Source organism: Pygocentrus nattereri, chromosome 26 (assembly GCF_015220715.1).
Source record: "Pygocentrus nattereri isolate fPygNat1 chromosome 26, fPygNat1.pri, whole genome shotgun sequence".
In the NCBI taxonomy this organism is placed as follows: domain Eukaryota; kingdom Metazoa; phylum Chordata; class Actinopteri; order Characiformes; family Serrasalmidae; genus Pygocentrus; species Pygocentrus nattereri.
The window spans coordinates 2,708,726-2,726,038 of NC_051236.1; the positions used below are offsets into that span (position 1 = coordinate 2,708,726).

The window sequence follows — 17,313 nt, forward strand, 5'->3', positions numbered from 1 at the left end:
GGACCACAGTCTGTAACTGTAGAACTACAGAGTGCAGCTATACAGTAAGTGGAGCTGATAAAATGGATAAAGTGTGCGCACTCATTTGGTAAAACATGCAGCCACTGTTGCTCTCACTAGACATCGGTGATGAAAACTGGAAACTGATCTCTCCGTGTTGGCTGTTTGAACTTGCACCGTTTTGACCATGACCCTGGATTTGCCCATAATAAAAGTCTCTTATCTCAGCGTACGCCTCTGCCTCCCAGCCCTTCGTTACAATAATGAAATGCACTGCTTTCTAAGTGGAATAAAGCAAATAATCACTGTTAACTACACCAACGATAATTCATTAATCACTTGACAGCAAAATGTGTTTATTACTGGTGGCAACAACCACTTTGTTAAAGGGTACAAAAGAAGATGCTACTGACCTGCTGAAATACTCAGTGTCTGTAAAGTATATTTTGTGGATAGACAGGTTTATGGAAGTTTATGTAGTTTATGTCTCCATAACCATAACACTTGTCCAGTGTTTGACCTGGCAGTGCTCACCAAATAGCAAATATACATTCACTTTGTCACCCCAAAGCACCTTCCATGATAGCTGCATTCTTTCCAGTCCAAATGGCTGTTGCCATGGCGATGTGGACTTTTTTTTTTTTGTTTTTTTGTTGCCATGGGGCAGGGGTAACAGAGAAGAAAAGAGTGCCCGGGCGAGAAAACACTCTCTCTTTTGCCTTCTTAAAAGCCTGGCCTGGGGCATTTTCATCTCTCTGCTAAAAGCTTGGGACATTTAAAAACCAGTGATAGAAGACGAACGATACCATCTCCGCGAACTCTCAAGGTCATGCAGGAGAGCCCGGGCCATGTGTGTGATGGAGAACTGGTTAGTGGGAGACTGCTAGCTGGTGCCACAGATGTCCATGGCCAGGAGTCCAAGAACACTGCCGACCTGCTTTCCCTCTAGCTTTATTATTTAATGCACTGCTCTCTGTCGCCTTGTTTCCTCTCCCGCTATCGTTCATTGTGATGCCAGCCAACCGTGGGTGGAATTGGCAAAACAGGGCTGTACTTTAAGTGCACCCTGTGACACTGTGTAAGCGGTAGCTCAAAAGCACATTAGCCCTGACTCTCCCAGTTTGGGACCGAATGGGCAATTATGTCATTGATCTCAATACTGATTAAGACCCAAACATTCTCATAAACAATGACAGCAATTGGGGTTCGACTCCCCACTCTGGCAACCATACTACACTATACCAGTCAGTGTCCTTGGGCAAGACTCCTAACACTGCACTTGCCTACATCTGTAACATGATTAAAACTGTAAGTTTCTCTGAATAAAAGCATCAGCCAAATGCCTTAATTAAGTAATAAAACCCAAGAGGGAGTGTGTTATGATGAAATACCATCCCGGCTGTGGTTTGGTGGCTGTAGATCATCACAGCCGTGATGTTATTGGTGATAACTCACTCCTCGAGTGTCTCTACTGCTTTAATACAGCAGTTAAATAAATACAGTAAGAAATGAATAAACTGGCCGTGAACGCGGCGTTTAATATGTTTTAATGTTCAGTTCCTTCCTCCTAATTAGAGCTCCTTAATGAGCAGCTCGTTGCTACGTCAGAGTAACGAGCTCCGCCCACTCACTGCTCAGCCGGCAGTTCGTCCTCCAGCTCCACACACACCGACTGACCATTTGGGAATTTAGTGTCGTCTCGTCTTCAGAGTCGGACCAAATCGGCTGTCGGTCAGATGTGACCTTAACAGTGTCCGTTTTCTGTTTGTGGCAAAGTGAGAAGTAAAAGCGTTCAAATGGCTCGAGCGTCTCCTACAGCTGTCAAAGTCGTTGCTTAGCAACGCCGTCTCAGTGGAGTGATACAGCGTTTGTGATGTTGTGGTGAAATAGCAGCACAGTTAGAACGCTTCTCAACCAATCATCGGCTTGTGTGGCCGGGACTACCTGTAGTATAAATGTAAATATTGACTGATATAATTTCACGCGGCCAAAAATTACAACATAAGTTTGTGCGCTGTCAAATTTGCAAATCTTAAATTTGAATACCTCAGTGTATTAGAGAGCGGGGCCAGAGCTTCTCTGAATTCTTAGCTGTTTTGGCTAAAGTTTTCTTTCACAGTCCCCAAAATTCTAGATACCGGCTGGGAAAGCGCGAGACACAAATTCCAAAGTACTGAATAATTATTTCGGGTAAAACAATTCGAGTATAATCCATGACAGTTTAACTAAACTGAACTGCCAAACAGGGTCTGGATATGAACTGAGTGCATGTGGGACACAACCTGCAAAGTGCTTTGTGTGTACTACATATTACTGAGTTCATATATAGAACCAGTTATAGACATTTCAGTGTAATTTAATCAGGGTGTTGTACTTCACACCTACTCAGTTAAAACTGAAGGGACTGTAAAAGAAAGTTTTACCCAGTTTAGTTGGTATCTGCAAGTTTTTGTGATGCATTATCCTCTTAAATTAACAAGGTAAAATTCCAGGCTTATTACATACTAAGGCTTATTATTCAGCAATTGCCCTCTTAAAAAGTTCTTCAAGGGTTCGGAAAAAATGGTTCTACATAGAACCAAGAACACCCAAAGAACCCTTTGCATGATTAAAGGGGTCTTTGCATTATGAAAATGGTTCTTTAGACTGATGGATAGTGTCTTTTGGATGGATCTACAGGGAGATTCACTCGAAAGAGGTCCCGCGTATTTTGTAATAACTCTCTCTAGGATGAAGCAATCTGACCGCAACAACATGCGATGTGTTCTTCAGTACATGGAGCTTCGAACAAGCCAGGATGTCCCTGCGTTGGAGTGATGAGGTCTGATTGCTTCATCCTAACGAGAGTTACAGCAGAATATTCAGGGCCTTTCATGTAACACTGATGTGGTGCTGGTGTGTTAGTGCGTATTGCGCTGGTGAGAGTGGATATTTTTGGTCGGTGGACTATTCTCTGTCCAGCAGTGACAGTGAGGCGTTTAAAAGCTCCAGCACTGCTGTGTCTGATCCACTCAGACCAGCGCAACACACACTAACACACCACCACCACGTCAGTGTTACTTCAGTGCTGAGAATGACCCACCACCCAAACAGTACCTGCTCTGTGGGGGTCCATGGGGGTCCTGCCCACTGAAGAACAGGGTAACAGAGTATCAGAGAAACAGATGGACTACAGTCTGTAACTGTAGAACTACAAAGACCAGCTATACAGTAAGTGGAGCTGATTAAATGGACAGTGAGTGTAGAAACAAGGATATTATGCCTGATTGGTGTGTATAAAACAAGCTCCTTACTATATCAGGGTGGGATTTCCACTATAGCTGATAAATGTGCAGAACCTCAATATCCCCTTGCTGGCAGCTATCATGTGGTAGGGGGAGCAAGCAGTTGGCAGACCTAATTGGCATTGATTCAACTGAGAGAAAACTGGGTAAGAACTGGTAAGAAAGAAGATGGCCAGAAAGCGAGTTTAATGACTCGTACCTCATAGCCGAGGACTCTCTCTGGACTCGACTGCACGGCGTCCCAGTTCACTTCGATGTCAGAGGCCGAGAGGCTCCTAGCCACAACTCTCTCGGGCGCCATGCTCGGCACTGTGGATGGCAGAGAAGCAGTAAGGCTTTCACTCTTTTCATTCAGCAACTTCGCATGCACAAAGAGGCGGAATTGGATTAAAGCCTGAGAATAAGACCTCTATCCTCACCTGAGAGAAACCCCCCTACTTCATTTTAATGGGATCTGTGAGTGACGGAGGAGGACAGTCTGCTGGGCAAATTCAATTAACACTGTAGCTCACAGATCGGCCCGTAAGTGTCTAGCAGGATTTGCGGTAATCTATTGCCGTAATAACTAATATCGGGTTGACATTCGTGGTGCAGGAGTGAGTGTGCATGGCGGGTGGGGTGGGGGTGGGGGGTGGGGTGGATGGAGTGGGAGGGTTCCGGGGCTGTCTGAATCAACTTATTTCATTACTATTCAAGGTCATGCCTGTGTGTAAGGCACAGTGAGAAGCACGTGTGCGTTCGTGTGTGGAGAAAGTGTCCGAACCCGACGGCACCCGGCTCTTCATGCAGGATTTGGATGTCGTTTTCCAGATATGTGCGTCAGAGTCGGGTTCTTACAGCTGGCCTCTCACTTTTTTGGCTTTAGGTTTCAAAGTCTTTCTCCTTCCTTTATTCTTCCATTACCTTGACCTTCAAAGTTGCTATTTCTGCCACTGAATCTGCTCTTCTTCATTAATCACGTGATTCCTGAGCGGTGATGTTGCATTTGATATGTCAAGAAGATCAAACAAAGCCCAGATTTTTAATTAGTTTGTCTCACAAACTACTATTTTCATTTATAATAAGCATGAATAAAAATATAACTAGGAGTTGGATACAATAATAGGAAGGAATATCACTCATGCTTTGTTATTTTGATTAAATGGAACAATAATAATAATCACTGATTGTCTTTTAGTGATAGAAATGGGCAGATTTCATACAGTAATAGAAAACATACCAGTCTTATGCTGGCAGAATTAAAACGGTGGCCAACTGATTTAGGAAAGTACAATTTAGTGCAGGCAATTTGCCACAAATTATTTGTATCTTTAATATGTTATAAATTCTATGTAAAGAAACAGGGTTTTAGGATCAAACAGGTCAACGCTAATATCCCACTGCATCATTCACATTATCCATGATTTATCCATGGTAATTATTGTCATTACATGCTGCTCGCCCGGTTTTTATTCAACACTCTGGGTGATTATGTGCCAGTTCGGGTCAGTTTTGAACAGGGTTTTTGTTTTACTGAGGGCAGTTTCATTCTCAAAAGTTCATGATCAAATCAAATCAAAACAAATCGTGTTTATTGTCACATCACATTTACACAAAGGTGAGTGAAAATCATGTGTGTAGCCCATTTGTAGTACTGAAATACAAAAATTATAAAATTATACTTCTACAAAAGTATTTAAAATATACAGTACTGTGGGAAAGTCTGAGGCACCCAAGACTCATTTAAATCTATTTATTTGTCTAGTTTGTGTTTGTTTGCTGAAAAAAGTGTTAATATTTGAATAAACAAAATTATATTTTATATATATATATATAATAAACAGCGGTTGTTGGTGTGTTTGTTTACCCATCTCCAAGCCTCTCCTCGAGGAAGCCCAGTATTATATGTAGTTAAAAAGCAGCTCCTGGTTTGACCAATCAGTGCTCAGTAAATTGAGGTCATGATGTCATTGATGATATTAACGAGTCTCTGTGGCGGCTGTGAAGGTGTCCAGGAAAAATATGGACCCGAGAAATTCTGGTTACTGTTTATTGTTTTTCTGTTTATTTGAATTATGAATACGACTTTATTATATGTATATTGTGATAAACTCACTGCTGAGGTACAATTTTTAAAAATCTGCTTAGACGCCTAAAACTTTCACACACTGCTGTATATATATATATATATATATATATATATATATATATATGTCGAGTCTACATATAGACATTAATATACACCAGTACCATTTCCTGGGTACACAGTTATGAAATAAAAGTTATGATATTTACAGCTGTACACATGTCCATATATGCAATTAGTGAGTCTGAGGTAGATCAATGAGATGCAGGGTACACAGGGGATAGAATATTGATCAATATAGTCCAGATTATACATGACGTACACGATGCCAATCTATATGTGAAAGTCCAGATGGGGCTTGGACAGAAAGTGAATGGGCTGTATTCGGGTTTGGACTATGAGCGCGTGCATATGTGTGTATATAGGCTGCTGCTGACCTTCTTCAGCTGAGAACACAGTGGCGATAGAGCTGAAGGGTCCCTCTCCCCGCTTATTAAAAGCTCCCACTTTGACGTCAAAGGGTGAGAAGGGTGGCAGTGTGTCGTTGCGAAACACATATCTGGCCACGCTGGGGGCGGAAATCACCGCTCGGGTCCAAGTGACCATGCCCATCGGCCGGAAAGCGATGATGTAGCCAAAACCCTCTCCGTTTTGCAGCTCTTCTGGGACGGGCTGAGAGTGGAACACAAGACTATAGTGATATTAAAACACATCGAGACCAGCATGTCGCATGTCCCACACAGCAGAACAACATGTAACATAGTGACAGGAACCAGGGGTCAAAATGTCTACAATGAAAGCACCAGTGAGTTTTTACATGTAGGGCTGGAAATGTTGTCTGCCATGAAAACAAATTTAGGCCAACATCTTCTCAAACTATGGTAAAAACATGTTTTAAGCATCGCAAAGCATATTCATAATCATTTCATGTAATAACTTTCTGTGAGGGGGATTTTAAAGGCGCTGAACTATTCAGACATCTGGTTCCTATCACCACCACTGTGACTCAATACGTTTCTCTACAATGTCGCATTTCACATCCAACCGCTTTTTAAAAATATTATAAAAACTGGTGCATCGTCACACAACTTTAAAAATTCTTAACTATTAACATCATTTCTCAGTTGGCCAGACTGAGAACAGGCCAGTAGGAGCATCCCTGACCTCCCCTGTTCCACAGGCTTGACTCTGAGCTTAGGTTTGTTTTCTGGTTAATTAAAAATCTTGCTTTGTAAAATATTTCTTTAGAATTCAGTTTTCAAAACTTTACATGCTTGTCAAAGTGTTGGCCACTGTTGATTGACTGGTGTTGACCAAAATGGTAAAGAATAAAAATATTTATTCATTTAATAGCACTCAATAATGATGCTATTTTATATGGGTAATACATAATTTTAGGAATTTCTGACAGAAAGTATCACACTCTGAAAGACTACTATGATATTAAACCCATTCCGTGTGACTCTATAATCTCAAAGATTGATACAATTTTGGACTTTTAGGCTTCTGGATTTAAATAAGTACAGTTTTATACAACTGTATTACATTTAAACAGATATACGCACAAAATACACACTATTTAGCCAAATTTATGTTGACACCTGGCCATAATACCTATATTAGCCTGCTGAACATCGCATTCCAAAAGCATAGGCAGTATTACAGTTTTGGGTCCCTCATTTGTGGCTACAGCAGCCTCCACTTTTCTGGGAAACTTTCCACAAGATTTTGGAGTTTGTCTGTGTGAATTTGTGCCCATTCAGTCAAAAGAGCATTTGTGAAGTCAGACACTGATGTTGGACAAGAGGGCGTGGCTTACAATCGACATTGCAGTTCATCCCAAAGGTGTTCAGTGGGGTTGAGGTCAGGGCTCTGTGCAGGCCACAGGAGTTCCATCACACCAAACTCATTAAACCATGTCTTTATGGAGATTGCTTTGTGCACAGGGGCTCAGTCTTGCGGGAACAGGAAAGGCACATTCCCAAACTGCTGCCACAAAATTGAAGCACATAATTGCCTGAGATGTCTCTGTACTCTGTGGCATTAACATCACCCTTCACTGGAACGAAGAGGCCAAAACCCTGAAAAACTGCCCCAGCCCATTATCCCTCCTCCACCAAACTTTACTGTTGACACTGTGCATTCCAGTAGGTAACGTTCTCCTGGCATTTGCCAAACCCAGATTCATCCACCAGACTGCCAGATAGAGAAGCGTGATTCTTCACTCCAGAGGACACGTTTCCACTGCCTCTGAGTCGGTTATGGAAACCCATTTCTTGAAGCTCCTGATGCACACTTCTTGCGCTGAAGCTGTTTCCAGAGGCAGTTTATGCTGAGCGATGCAACAGACTGTAGGCAATATTTATGCTCTACTCTCTTCAGCACTCTGCGGCCCAACTGTAATAGCACTTACAGTTGGCTGGGGCTGATCTAGCAGGGCTGAAATTTCACAAACTGACTCATGGCAGAGGTGGAATCCTATAACACTCGCATATTTAAAGTCACTTAGCTCTTTAGTACGGCCCATTCTAATACCAATGCCTGTCTATGGAGTCTGCATGGCTATGTGCTTGATGTTATACCTCTGTTAGCAATGAATGTGGCTGAAACATCTGAGCTCAATCAATAGGAGGCGTGTCCACATACTTTTGACCACGTAATGTATACAGAAAATCTTTAAGCAGAGGTCCACTGTGCCATAAAGCGTTCCCTCACTGAATTAGGTGAACCGTCAGCCCATGTCAGCCCACAGTTTCCTACGTCAGCACTATTTTAATTGTGCTTTAATTGTGTTACACATAAAAGTTTTACATTTTCAATTAAGCCTGTGTTACAGAGGTTCTTTAGGCACTGCCCTTGGGCCAAAGCATTATTGCAGCTTTTCCCCTATGCTCTGCAGTAATGAAAGAGAGGACTTTTCTCCACTCCCAAAACCCCTTCCCATTCCCTCTGTGGCGGGGTGCACTGGCAACCATTTGCGGGTGAACCAGACTTCAAAGGAACATTCAGGTTCCGAGCTGAATCCTATTTGAAGTGGAAGAAATGGAGCTGAAAGTGCTGCCCGGAAAAGGCGGACCAGGAGAGCAGCGGAGCTCGTAAAAAAAAAAAAAAAAAGAACGGCTTCGTTCAATTCCGCACAATTAAGCAAGGAGTGAGCGTGTTAGTGTAGGAAGAGCGGAGAGGACAGTAAAATCTGACAAATGACTTACCTCCCATGTTATCACTAATTCCGACTTGGTGCCACCGCCTCCCCCCACATCGGTGGGGGCCGTATCAGGAACTGTGGAGGAAAAAAGAAATAGATTACAGTGGTGTGAGATCAGTGTATGCTTTAAGACAGTCCAACCTGTTTCCATTCACACGGATGACACTCTGAACAACGGCAGAGAGATTGAATTGTCAAACGCTCCCGGTGCGTGAATAAAGGTTTGTCTTGGGAAATGTGTGAGTGTAAAGTGGAACACGCTGAATGGGGTGTCCTCCGTTGGCGGATGGAGGCAGAGCCGAGGAAGCAACAGCATTATACGTTTCCAGCTCTGGGGGAAGAGATCCGTCATGTTTAATCTGTTGCATCAGCTTCTGTTTGTCAGATTTGTGTGTGGTGCTGGCGGAGAGAGAGAGCTTGAATGTGTGCTACACTCTACGTACAGTAACAGCATAAAGTTTGGACAGATACTGAATCTTTGGATCTAAAGTAAAACAAACGATGGAAATAACTGAGGTTATATTAATCCTGTATTAACCCCAGATTGTATTAATCCCGCACTATAAAAACCGACTTTAGAAATAACTCCAGATTATTTTAATTTATTTAACCCTACATCAAAAAAGACTGTAGAAATAGCCTCAGGTTATATTAATCCCACAACATAAAACAGACCACAGAGATAACCCCATATTATAGTAATCCAGTACTGTAGAAATAACCCCAGGTTATTTTAATCTCATGCTATAAAACAGAACGTGGAAATAAAACCATTTCACTTTAATCCTGTCATTTAAAACGGACTGTAGAAATAACCCCAGGATATAGGAATCCTGTGCTAGGAAAAAAAAATAGAAATAACCCCAGGTTACATTAATCCAGTGCTATAAAATGGACCACAGAATTAACCCCAGAGTATTTTAATCCTGTACTATAAAATAGGCAGCAGAAATAATCCCAGATTATTTTTTATCCCATACTATAAAGCAGACTGTAGAAATAACCCAAGTTATATTAATCCTTTACTAAAAACTTGACTGTAGAAATATCCCCAAACTATGTTAATCCTGTTCTATAAATAGACCACAGAAATAATCCCAGATTATTTTAATTCCACAGTATAAAATAGACTGTAGAAATAGCCTCAGGTTATGTTAATCCTGTACTGTAAAATGCACTGTAGAAATAACCCAAGACTATATTAATCCTGTACTAGAAAATAAACCACACACATGCATTTTAAGGCAATATATTGCTGTTGTAATGCAAAAACCTAGTAATTCCAGTTAACCTCTGCCCCGAGTTAAAACTTCCCAATGAACAGACCAACAGAAATCGTGCAAAATCACTCAAAGTACAGTCAAAACAACTTTTATTAAAAGTTAAGAAGGTATTTTCCTTCTCTTGTAAAGTTACTATTTTGGAGATGGGAAGGTTGATGATTTGCTGTCCTCTAGACGACGTCTTCTTCGGGGACATCCCCGTTTATATCAACATGACACAGTCGAGCCACATTCTACATGTTACAGCAGCACAGCTGTTGTATAATAAGTAGCACATTATGATGCACAAAAAAGGCCTTTCAAAATTAGATCAATTGGTATCTTTAGTCAACAAAGGATTACTGAAAGGATTAAAAGATTACAAAAGGATGATGTAATCCAGGGAGGGACATGCTCCTGTCACAACTGTTGCAGGCATGAAATTTGAAATTTTTATTAACAAATATCAAATACTTCATTTTTGTGCTATTTTCAATTGAATAAAGGATCAAACAGAATCACTGCTTTCTGTGTTTTATTAGCATTTCACATATTGTGCCAATTTTTTGGGATTTGAGGTTTGTATTTGTGAGTGTGTGTATGGGGAACACTCACTTGAATCTTCTGTCCTGGTCTTAGCAGATGGTGGGCTTGGCTCCCCCATGCCCACACTGTTGCTGGCCACCACTCTGAATTCATACTCCACCCAGGCGTTCAGATCTACCACTGTAGCAGTCAGAGTGTTGCCATTGATCACCTCTGGAACTAAGCAAACAAGAGCAACACGGCACATTATAGGATGTTTAGTGTGATTACAGTGACTCCCTACATCGCATAAACCATCCTCTTCCGCCGTGCGATGACAACACGGCGTCACCGGCTCTCAGCGAAGCGTCATAAATCACCTGTGTCGACTGCCTGCCAGCCCACAGTGAAGGCCGTCCTGGCCTGAATGATGTAGCCGGTGATGGGGCTTCCATTGTCCCTTCCGGGGCTCCAGGTCAGCTGAGCCGTGCTGTCTGTGATTTCCTCCACCAGAACTGTGTCTGGGGGGCCAGGGGGACCTGACACACACATACATACATGTTTTTAAACAATGTCAGGACATGAGGTCATACATACCAAAAAAAAAAAATGGAGTTCAAAAAATGAAACACAGAGAAACAAGATCCTAACAACCACCTGGAAGACCTGGTAGACACCAAAACTGCCCCCATCAGATAAACAGCACTGAAATCTTTCCTCTCTGAGAGAGAGGAGAACATCAAGTCTCAGATCTAAAAACATCCACAGGGGTTTCTGTCCATCCTTCCACTGTGAGAAGACCACTCAGCGCTGTGGGTCTGAAAGGACGTGTAGCTGATCAAGAAGAACCTCACTGAGAAAAGGAGACGGATACACGGATACAAAAAGAAGAACATATGCACTACAACGCTGAACCTAGACATCTAAATTGCAGGGGAAGTTCTATGGACTGATTTTATCCACTTTAGTTGAGATTAATTGTGTTGTGAGTAGCAGAAAACTTAAGATAACTTAAAGCAGGTCTCCTTAAAAGAATGTAAGCTGTAATAAACATAAAGGGTGGATGTACTAAATGCTACAAAAAAATTGTGTTAATATATTAAATTAGTTTGTCTGTTTAATTTACAACCCCAATTCCAGTGAAGTTGGGACGTTGTGTAAAACATAAATAAAAACAGTATACGATGATTTGCAAATCCTTTTCAACCGATCTACATTCAATTGAATCCACTACAAAGACGAGATATTTAACGTTCAAACTGATAAACTTTATTGTTTTTTGCAAATATTCACTCATTTTGAATTTGATGCCTGCAACATGTTCCAGAGAAGTTGGGACAGGGGCGTGTTTCCCACTGTGTTACATCACCTTTCCTTTAACACTCAATAAGCGTTTGGGAACTGAGGACACTGATTGTTGAAGCTTTGTAGGTGGAATTCTTTCCCATTCCTGCTTGATGTCCAGCTTCAGTTGCTCAGCAGTCCGGGGGCTCCGCTTCATAATGCGCCACACATTTTCAATGGGAGACCGGTCTGGACTGCAGGCAGGCCAGTCTAGTACCCGCACTCTTTTACTACGAAGCCACGCTGTTGTAACACGTGCAGAATGTGGCTCGGCATCGTCTTGCCATGTGTTATGTGCCATGGGCACTAACACCCCCCCACACCATCAGAGACGCTGGCTTTGCACTGATAACAATCCGGACAGTCCTTTTCCTCTTTGGCCCGGAGGACACGACGTCCATGATTTCCAAAAACAGTGTGATATGTGGACGCGTCAGACCACAGGACACTTTTCCACTCTGCGTCAGTCCATCTCAGATGAGCTCGGCCCAGAGAAGGCGGCGGCGTTTCTGGGTGGTGTTGATATGTGGCTTCGCTTTGCATGGCAGAGTTTTAACCTGCACTTGTAGACGGAGCGACGAACTGAGTTCACTGACAGTGGTTTTCTGAAGTGTTCCTGAGCCCATGTGGGAATATCCGTTACAGAATGATGTGGGTTTTTAATGCAGTGCCGCCTGAGGGGTCGAAGGTCACGGGCGTTCAGTGTTGGTTTTCTGCCTCGCCGCTTACTTGCAGAGATTTCTCCAGATTCTCTGAATCTTTTGATGATATTATGGACTGTAGATGATGAAATCCCTAAATTCCTTGCAGTTGCACGTTGAGAAACGTTGTTCTTAAACTGTTGGACTATTTGCTCACGCAGTTGTTCACTAAGTGGTGAACCTCGCCCGTCCTTGCTTGTGAACGACTGAGCCTTTCAGGGACGCTCCCTTTATACCCAATCATGACCCTCACCTGTTTCCAATTAACCTGTTCACCTGTGGAATGTTCCAAACAGGTGTTTTTTGAGCATTCCTCAACTTTCCTAGTCTTTTGTTGCCCCTGTCCCAACTTCTTTGGAACGTGTTGCAGGCATCAAATTCAAAATGAGTGAATATTTGAAAAAAACAATAAAGTTTATCCGTTTGAACATTAAATATCTCGTCTTTGTAGTGTATTCAATTGAATATCGGTTGTAAAGGATTTGCAGATCTTCGCATTCTGTTTTTATTTATGTTTTACACAACGTCCCAACTTCATTGGAATTGGGTTTTTACTCTCCAATGTATATTTTCTGCTTATTTCCAGTTGCTGAAAAATGATGGCCATTTTGACTGGAAATAAAATCCATGAAAGGGCGGTCTCTGACTGTAACAACTGCTGTCATAACGCTCCAAAATCTTCAAAAGGGTCATTTTATAGACGAAGCAAAATCATTCCTAACATTAACATGTGTTAAAGTCATTTTGGACTATTTCTATTGGAGTTTTCAAATAGTATAAAAACTTATAAGCTGTGGTAAAAAAATAACTACAAGGTGACCATCTCTACCTACAAATATACCATGATAGTTTATAAGCCTAACTCAGCAGCGGACGGTATGAACAACAGTCTATATCAGAGCCTAATTAAAAATTCGGACAGATTCGTTATTTATACCGCAATATATATTTATTTTGAATGTTTAAATAAACCTGTGCTTTTATTTCTGCAAGTTAAAAGTGGCTTATTATTTTTAATAAGAACCATTTATACCCACCAAAGCAAATCTGAAAGCTTTTATTTGCGCAAAATAGGAAGCAAAACGGAGATAAACGTGTCAATACTGCTTTCTAGCTGTAGCCCTGTGAGCCTGGTGGCAAAAACCGGCTTCTCGTCTGAATTTCCACAAGGCTTAAACCGGCTTTTCATCAGCAGCTTTATATTTAAACGCTTCGCTCCTCCTTAAAGGAAGCAGCGGTTCTGACACCTGTACAAGCGCCTGAATATCACAGCAGCGTTATTTAAGGTGGAACGGGAAATTCAAATAAGAAGCCAACTTCAGCTTTGTTGAAGTTATCAAGTCATTTGTCTCATATGTGCATCCTATATATTTGCACCCCCCCCTAAACTGAAAATATGAGTCATTCACTCTTCAGGGCCAGCTGGTCCGCAGCCTTGTCTGATGCAGCTGACCAGTCAGGCGGTGGTATGGTGTGAAGCATTTCAATTGATCTGGTGTCCATGTTAGGCTAAGGCGAACCTCAAAGCAATGGCAATGTGGCAAATGTGGACGACTTCAGATGCAACAGCAGGAAGAGATCGAGGGTGCTGCATTTTCATTTTCAATAAAAAAGCAGGACTGAAACATCCCTGACTCAGCCACTCAGCTAAACAGGCTAACATTAATGTGGTTAGCCCTGTCTGTACGTCTCCGTATTTCTATTTACTTGTGCTATGCCCCTATAATGGTTACGTAACTCACACCACTCACTGTTACCTAACTCTAAACCGAACACTAATCTTAAAGGGGAACACTGAATATCTGCGTAATTACATTTTTAAGATGTAAGCAAAGGTTTGGTGTAAAACGCTCTGTTGTAGAGAAACTTACAGAGGCAGAATCGTTCATGTGGTGGTGGTGATAGGAACCAGACGTCTTATGTGTTTAGTGCCTCTAAAAGCTACACATAGAAAGATATTACATGGAACGTTTATGAACGATCGGCTTGATATTTGTTGTATTGCAGGGTTTTTTTGATGAAGTTAAACACATTTTAAACAATTTCTTGCAAAATAGTCCCCAAAGAAAACGTATTCACTATTTTACTATCATCAATATTACATATAACTGGGGCTGAAATGATTATTCGAGTAACTTGAATAATTCGGTTACAAAAATGTTCGTTTAGGCTTCGTTTAATTATGTCACCAAAGTCCATCTATTCTAAACGTCTCTGCTATCGTATCACTCCCGCTTCGTAGACTACTGCGTATCACTGGATTACACAGCCTGTTATAACTAAAGCTCTTTTCAAAGATGTATAAGGCGGCGCGATTTATTTTGCTCTATATGGCAACGGCGGAAAATGAAGATACCGGTGTTTGGACCAAGATGGACAATGTGGCGCAGTGTCTACACTGTAAAACGGACCTGACCCACCAGAACAGTACTTCATCAATGCTGCAGCACCTGAACCGAAAGCATCCTCAAGTGAACTGCACTTCTCCAGGTGGACTCGGAGCCTCTACAGCGCGTGTTTATGATTGCTGACTGATATGAACACCAGCGCTTGGTAGAACGTCCAGTATCTGTAATTATCTGGAGCCCGTGTTACGAGTCGATAGTGACTGGGCATAATAAGCAGCAAGACAGCAAATGCACCAAGAACTCATTCATGTAATTTATCTCTCCTCATCTCTCCCTCCCGCACACACACACACACACACACACACACACACACACACACACACACATACTGATAGGTCACACCTCAAAACACACCTTCCCCACACATAAGGTAGTAATAATACATGCAAAAGATGGACAAATTCATTTACCACTACATTCACTTCATTTTTTTATTCAGATAAAACTAAGGACAAATAGGCTGACCTGTTTGTGAAGCTGTATTTCATAGTTTTTTTCATGTACATCATAAAAGTTTCACAGAAAGGTTGAATAAATGGGCTTAGTTCTGGAGCCAGTAAGCCAAAGCTTTCAAGCTTTGATCTAGTAGAAGTATTGAGTCTGAATAAAAGCCTTTTGTGAGGAATAACAGCCAATTGCTCGCTCATTTTACGAGGCCTTTCATGTTGCATAACACACTATCGCTATAGTTGTTCAAAGACACAAAAGTGTGATTTATCCGATTACTCGATTAATCGATGGAAAAACTGACAGAATACTCGATTCCAGACATATTCGACAGTTGCAGCCCTACATAGAACACCTCAGAAGAGACACAGAGGTTCACTGGCAGTTTTGAATGGTAAAAACATCAGGAGCCCTGATTCCTATCACCACCACCGCTGTAAGGAAAGGCATTTCTTTAGAGACACTGCGAAAAACGCTAATAGTTTCACCCTTAAAATGAAACACTTAAGTGTTTTTCAAAGTCAGGATCACTTTGTTGGTCCTGCCGAGGTCTGTTGAGGCTGCTTCGCTCTCAAGTCGTTTTTGTGTACATCAACAAACAGAAAATGCCTGTTGAGGCCTGATCAGAGTCGATTAATATTCAAATCAATCAGATGTTGCATCGGCATAGCTGAACCTCGCCTGGAGCTTATTCACATGATTGGGGAAAGAATGAGAAACGCTCTCCCTGTGAATGTAAATGGGCTTGGGTACACCTGTGTGTCCTCCCTGCACGCTATTAAATGACGGGCATTTCTGCTCCAGATAGCCTAGTTCTGTGCCAGTTAAATGACCCCCCCCACCCCCCCACCCACCCCACTTGCACTGCATTCTGGGACTACCATGCTGCTCAGCTGATGTGTAAATGAGCCAATTAAAGACATTCTCTATGACAAACAGCTCCACTCTTAAACACCTGGGACAACTATCATAATGTGTAATGGGCAAGAACACCGATGTCGGCCGCTAGGAAACCTGCACTGGTGATGCTCACTACAAAACAGCTCCAGTGACACATTTATTCCTGTCTGCGTGGCAAAACGGGCCTTTATTAAAATATTCAGTGCTACTGACACTTTCTACGGTAGGCAACATCTTGTATGTGTAATGTTTCTACCATGTCTAGCTTGTATGTGTGGTAGGGCCTGCTGGATGCTCACAGCAGCTGGTGCTAATAGGGTGCAAAGAAAAAGTGTTTTAGCATATTACGTGAGATAAGAAAATTTGAAATAATAAAGGGTCCAAATTCAAGCTGCAAAAAAAACATTTTGAATTTGTGAGGTCATATAAAAAAAAGGGGGGGGCTGGGTTCGATTCCCCGGCCGGGTGACCGGGGTCTTCTCTGAGTGGAGTTTGCCTGATTGAGATAAATAAGTCATGGCCATGACTTAGAAGGCGTGGGATTGAGCTTGATCATGGCCATGACTTATTAATTTGTGGCCACGACTTAATTATCTCATTCCCATGCCTTACTAAATCATGGCCATGCATTAGGACCTCATTCTCATGCCTTAGTAAGTTGTGGCCATGACTGAATTTTCTCGTTCCCATGCCTTACTATGTTATGGCCATGCATTAGGATCTTGTTTTCATGCCTTACTTAGTCGTGGCCATGCATTAGGGCCTCATTCCCGCGCTTAACTAAGTTGTGGCCATGACTTACTTATCTTGTTCCCACACCTTACTAAGTCATGGCCACACATTAGGATCTAATTCTGCCTTTGGGTGTGGACAGTATGATATTCATCGTTACTCCACAAGCTGCTTTTTTGAGCGTATAACGGACATCAGTGGTACTTAAAGAACCATGAACCATGTTTCATTAGAGAGCACGATCACACCTGTTCAAGCAGATTTAGTTCAGTTCAGTGTGTGAATCACTGAATAACAATCACTGGATTCATAGTTTTTGACAGCATTGTTCTGATGTACCAGCTTAAAATCTTTAGAAAGCTAAATATTGTGATAAATGCTGTATAACGTGGTAATGAGTGTGTTTGCATGCAGTCAGTAATCCGACCAAAAGGTTCTGC

General features: G+C 41.9%; 1 protein-coding gene across 1 annotated transcript in view; it reads right to left on the bottom strand.

Moving 5' to 3' along the window:
• Nucleotides 1-17,313, bottom strand: part of cntn3b (contactin 3b) — a 162,289-nt gene that overhangs the window by 12,840 nt on the left and 132,136 nt on the right. Inside the window, exons 15-19 of the mRNA XM_037535024.1 lie at nt 10,722-10,880; nt 10,432-10,581; nt 8,559-8,629; nt 5,787-6,021; nt 3,484-3,593 (exon numbers count right to left, since the gene is read on the bottom strand). Of these exons, the coding sequence (XP_037390921.1) occupies nt 3,484-3,593; nt 5,787-6,021; nt 8,559-8,629; nt 10,432-10,581; nt 10,722-10,880 (725 nt within the window). The remainder of the gene's footprint in view (nt 1-3,483; nt 3,594-5,786; nt 6,022-8,558; nt 8,630-10,431; nt 10,582-10,721; nt 10,881-17,313) is intronic.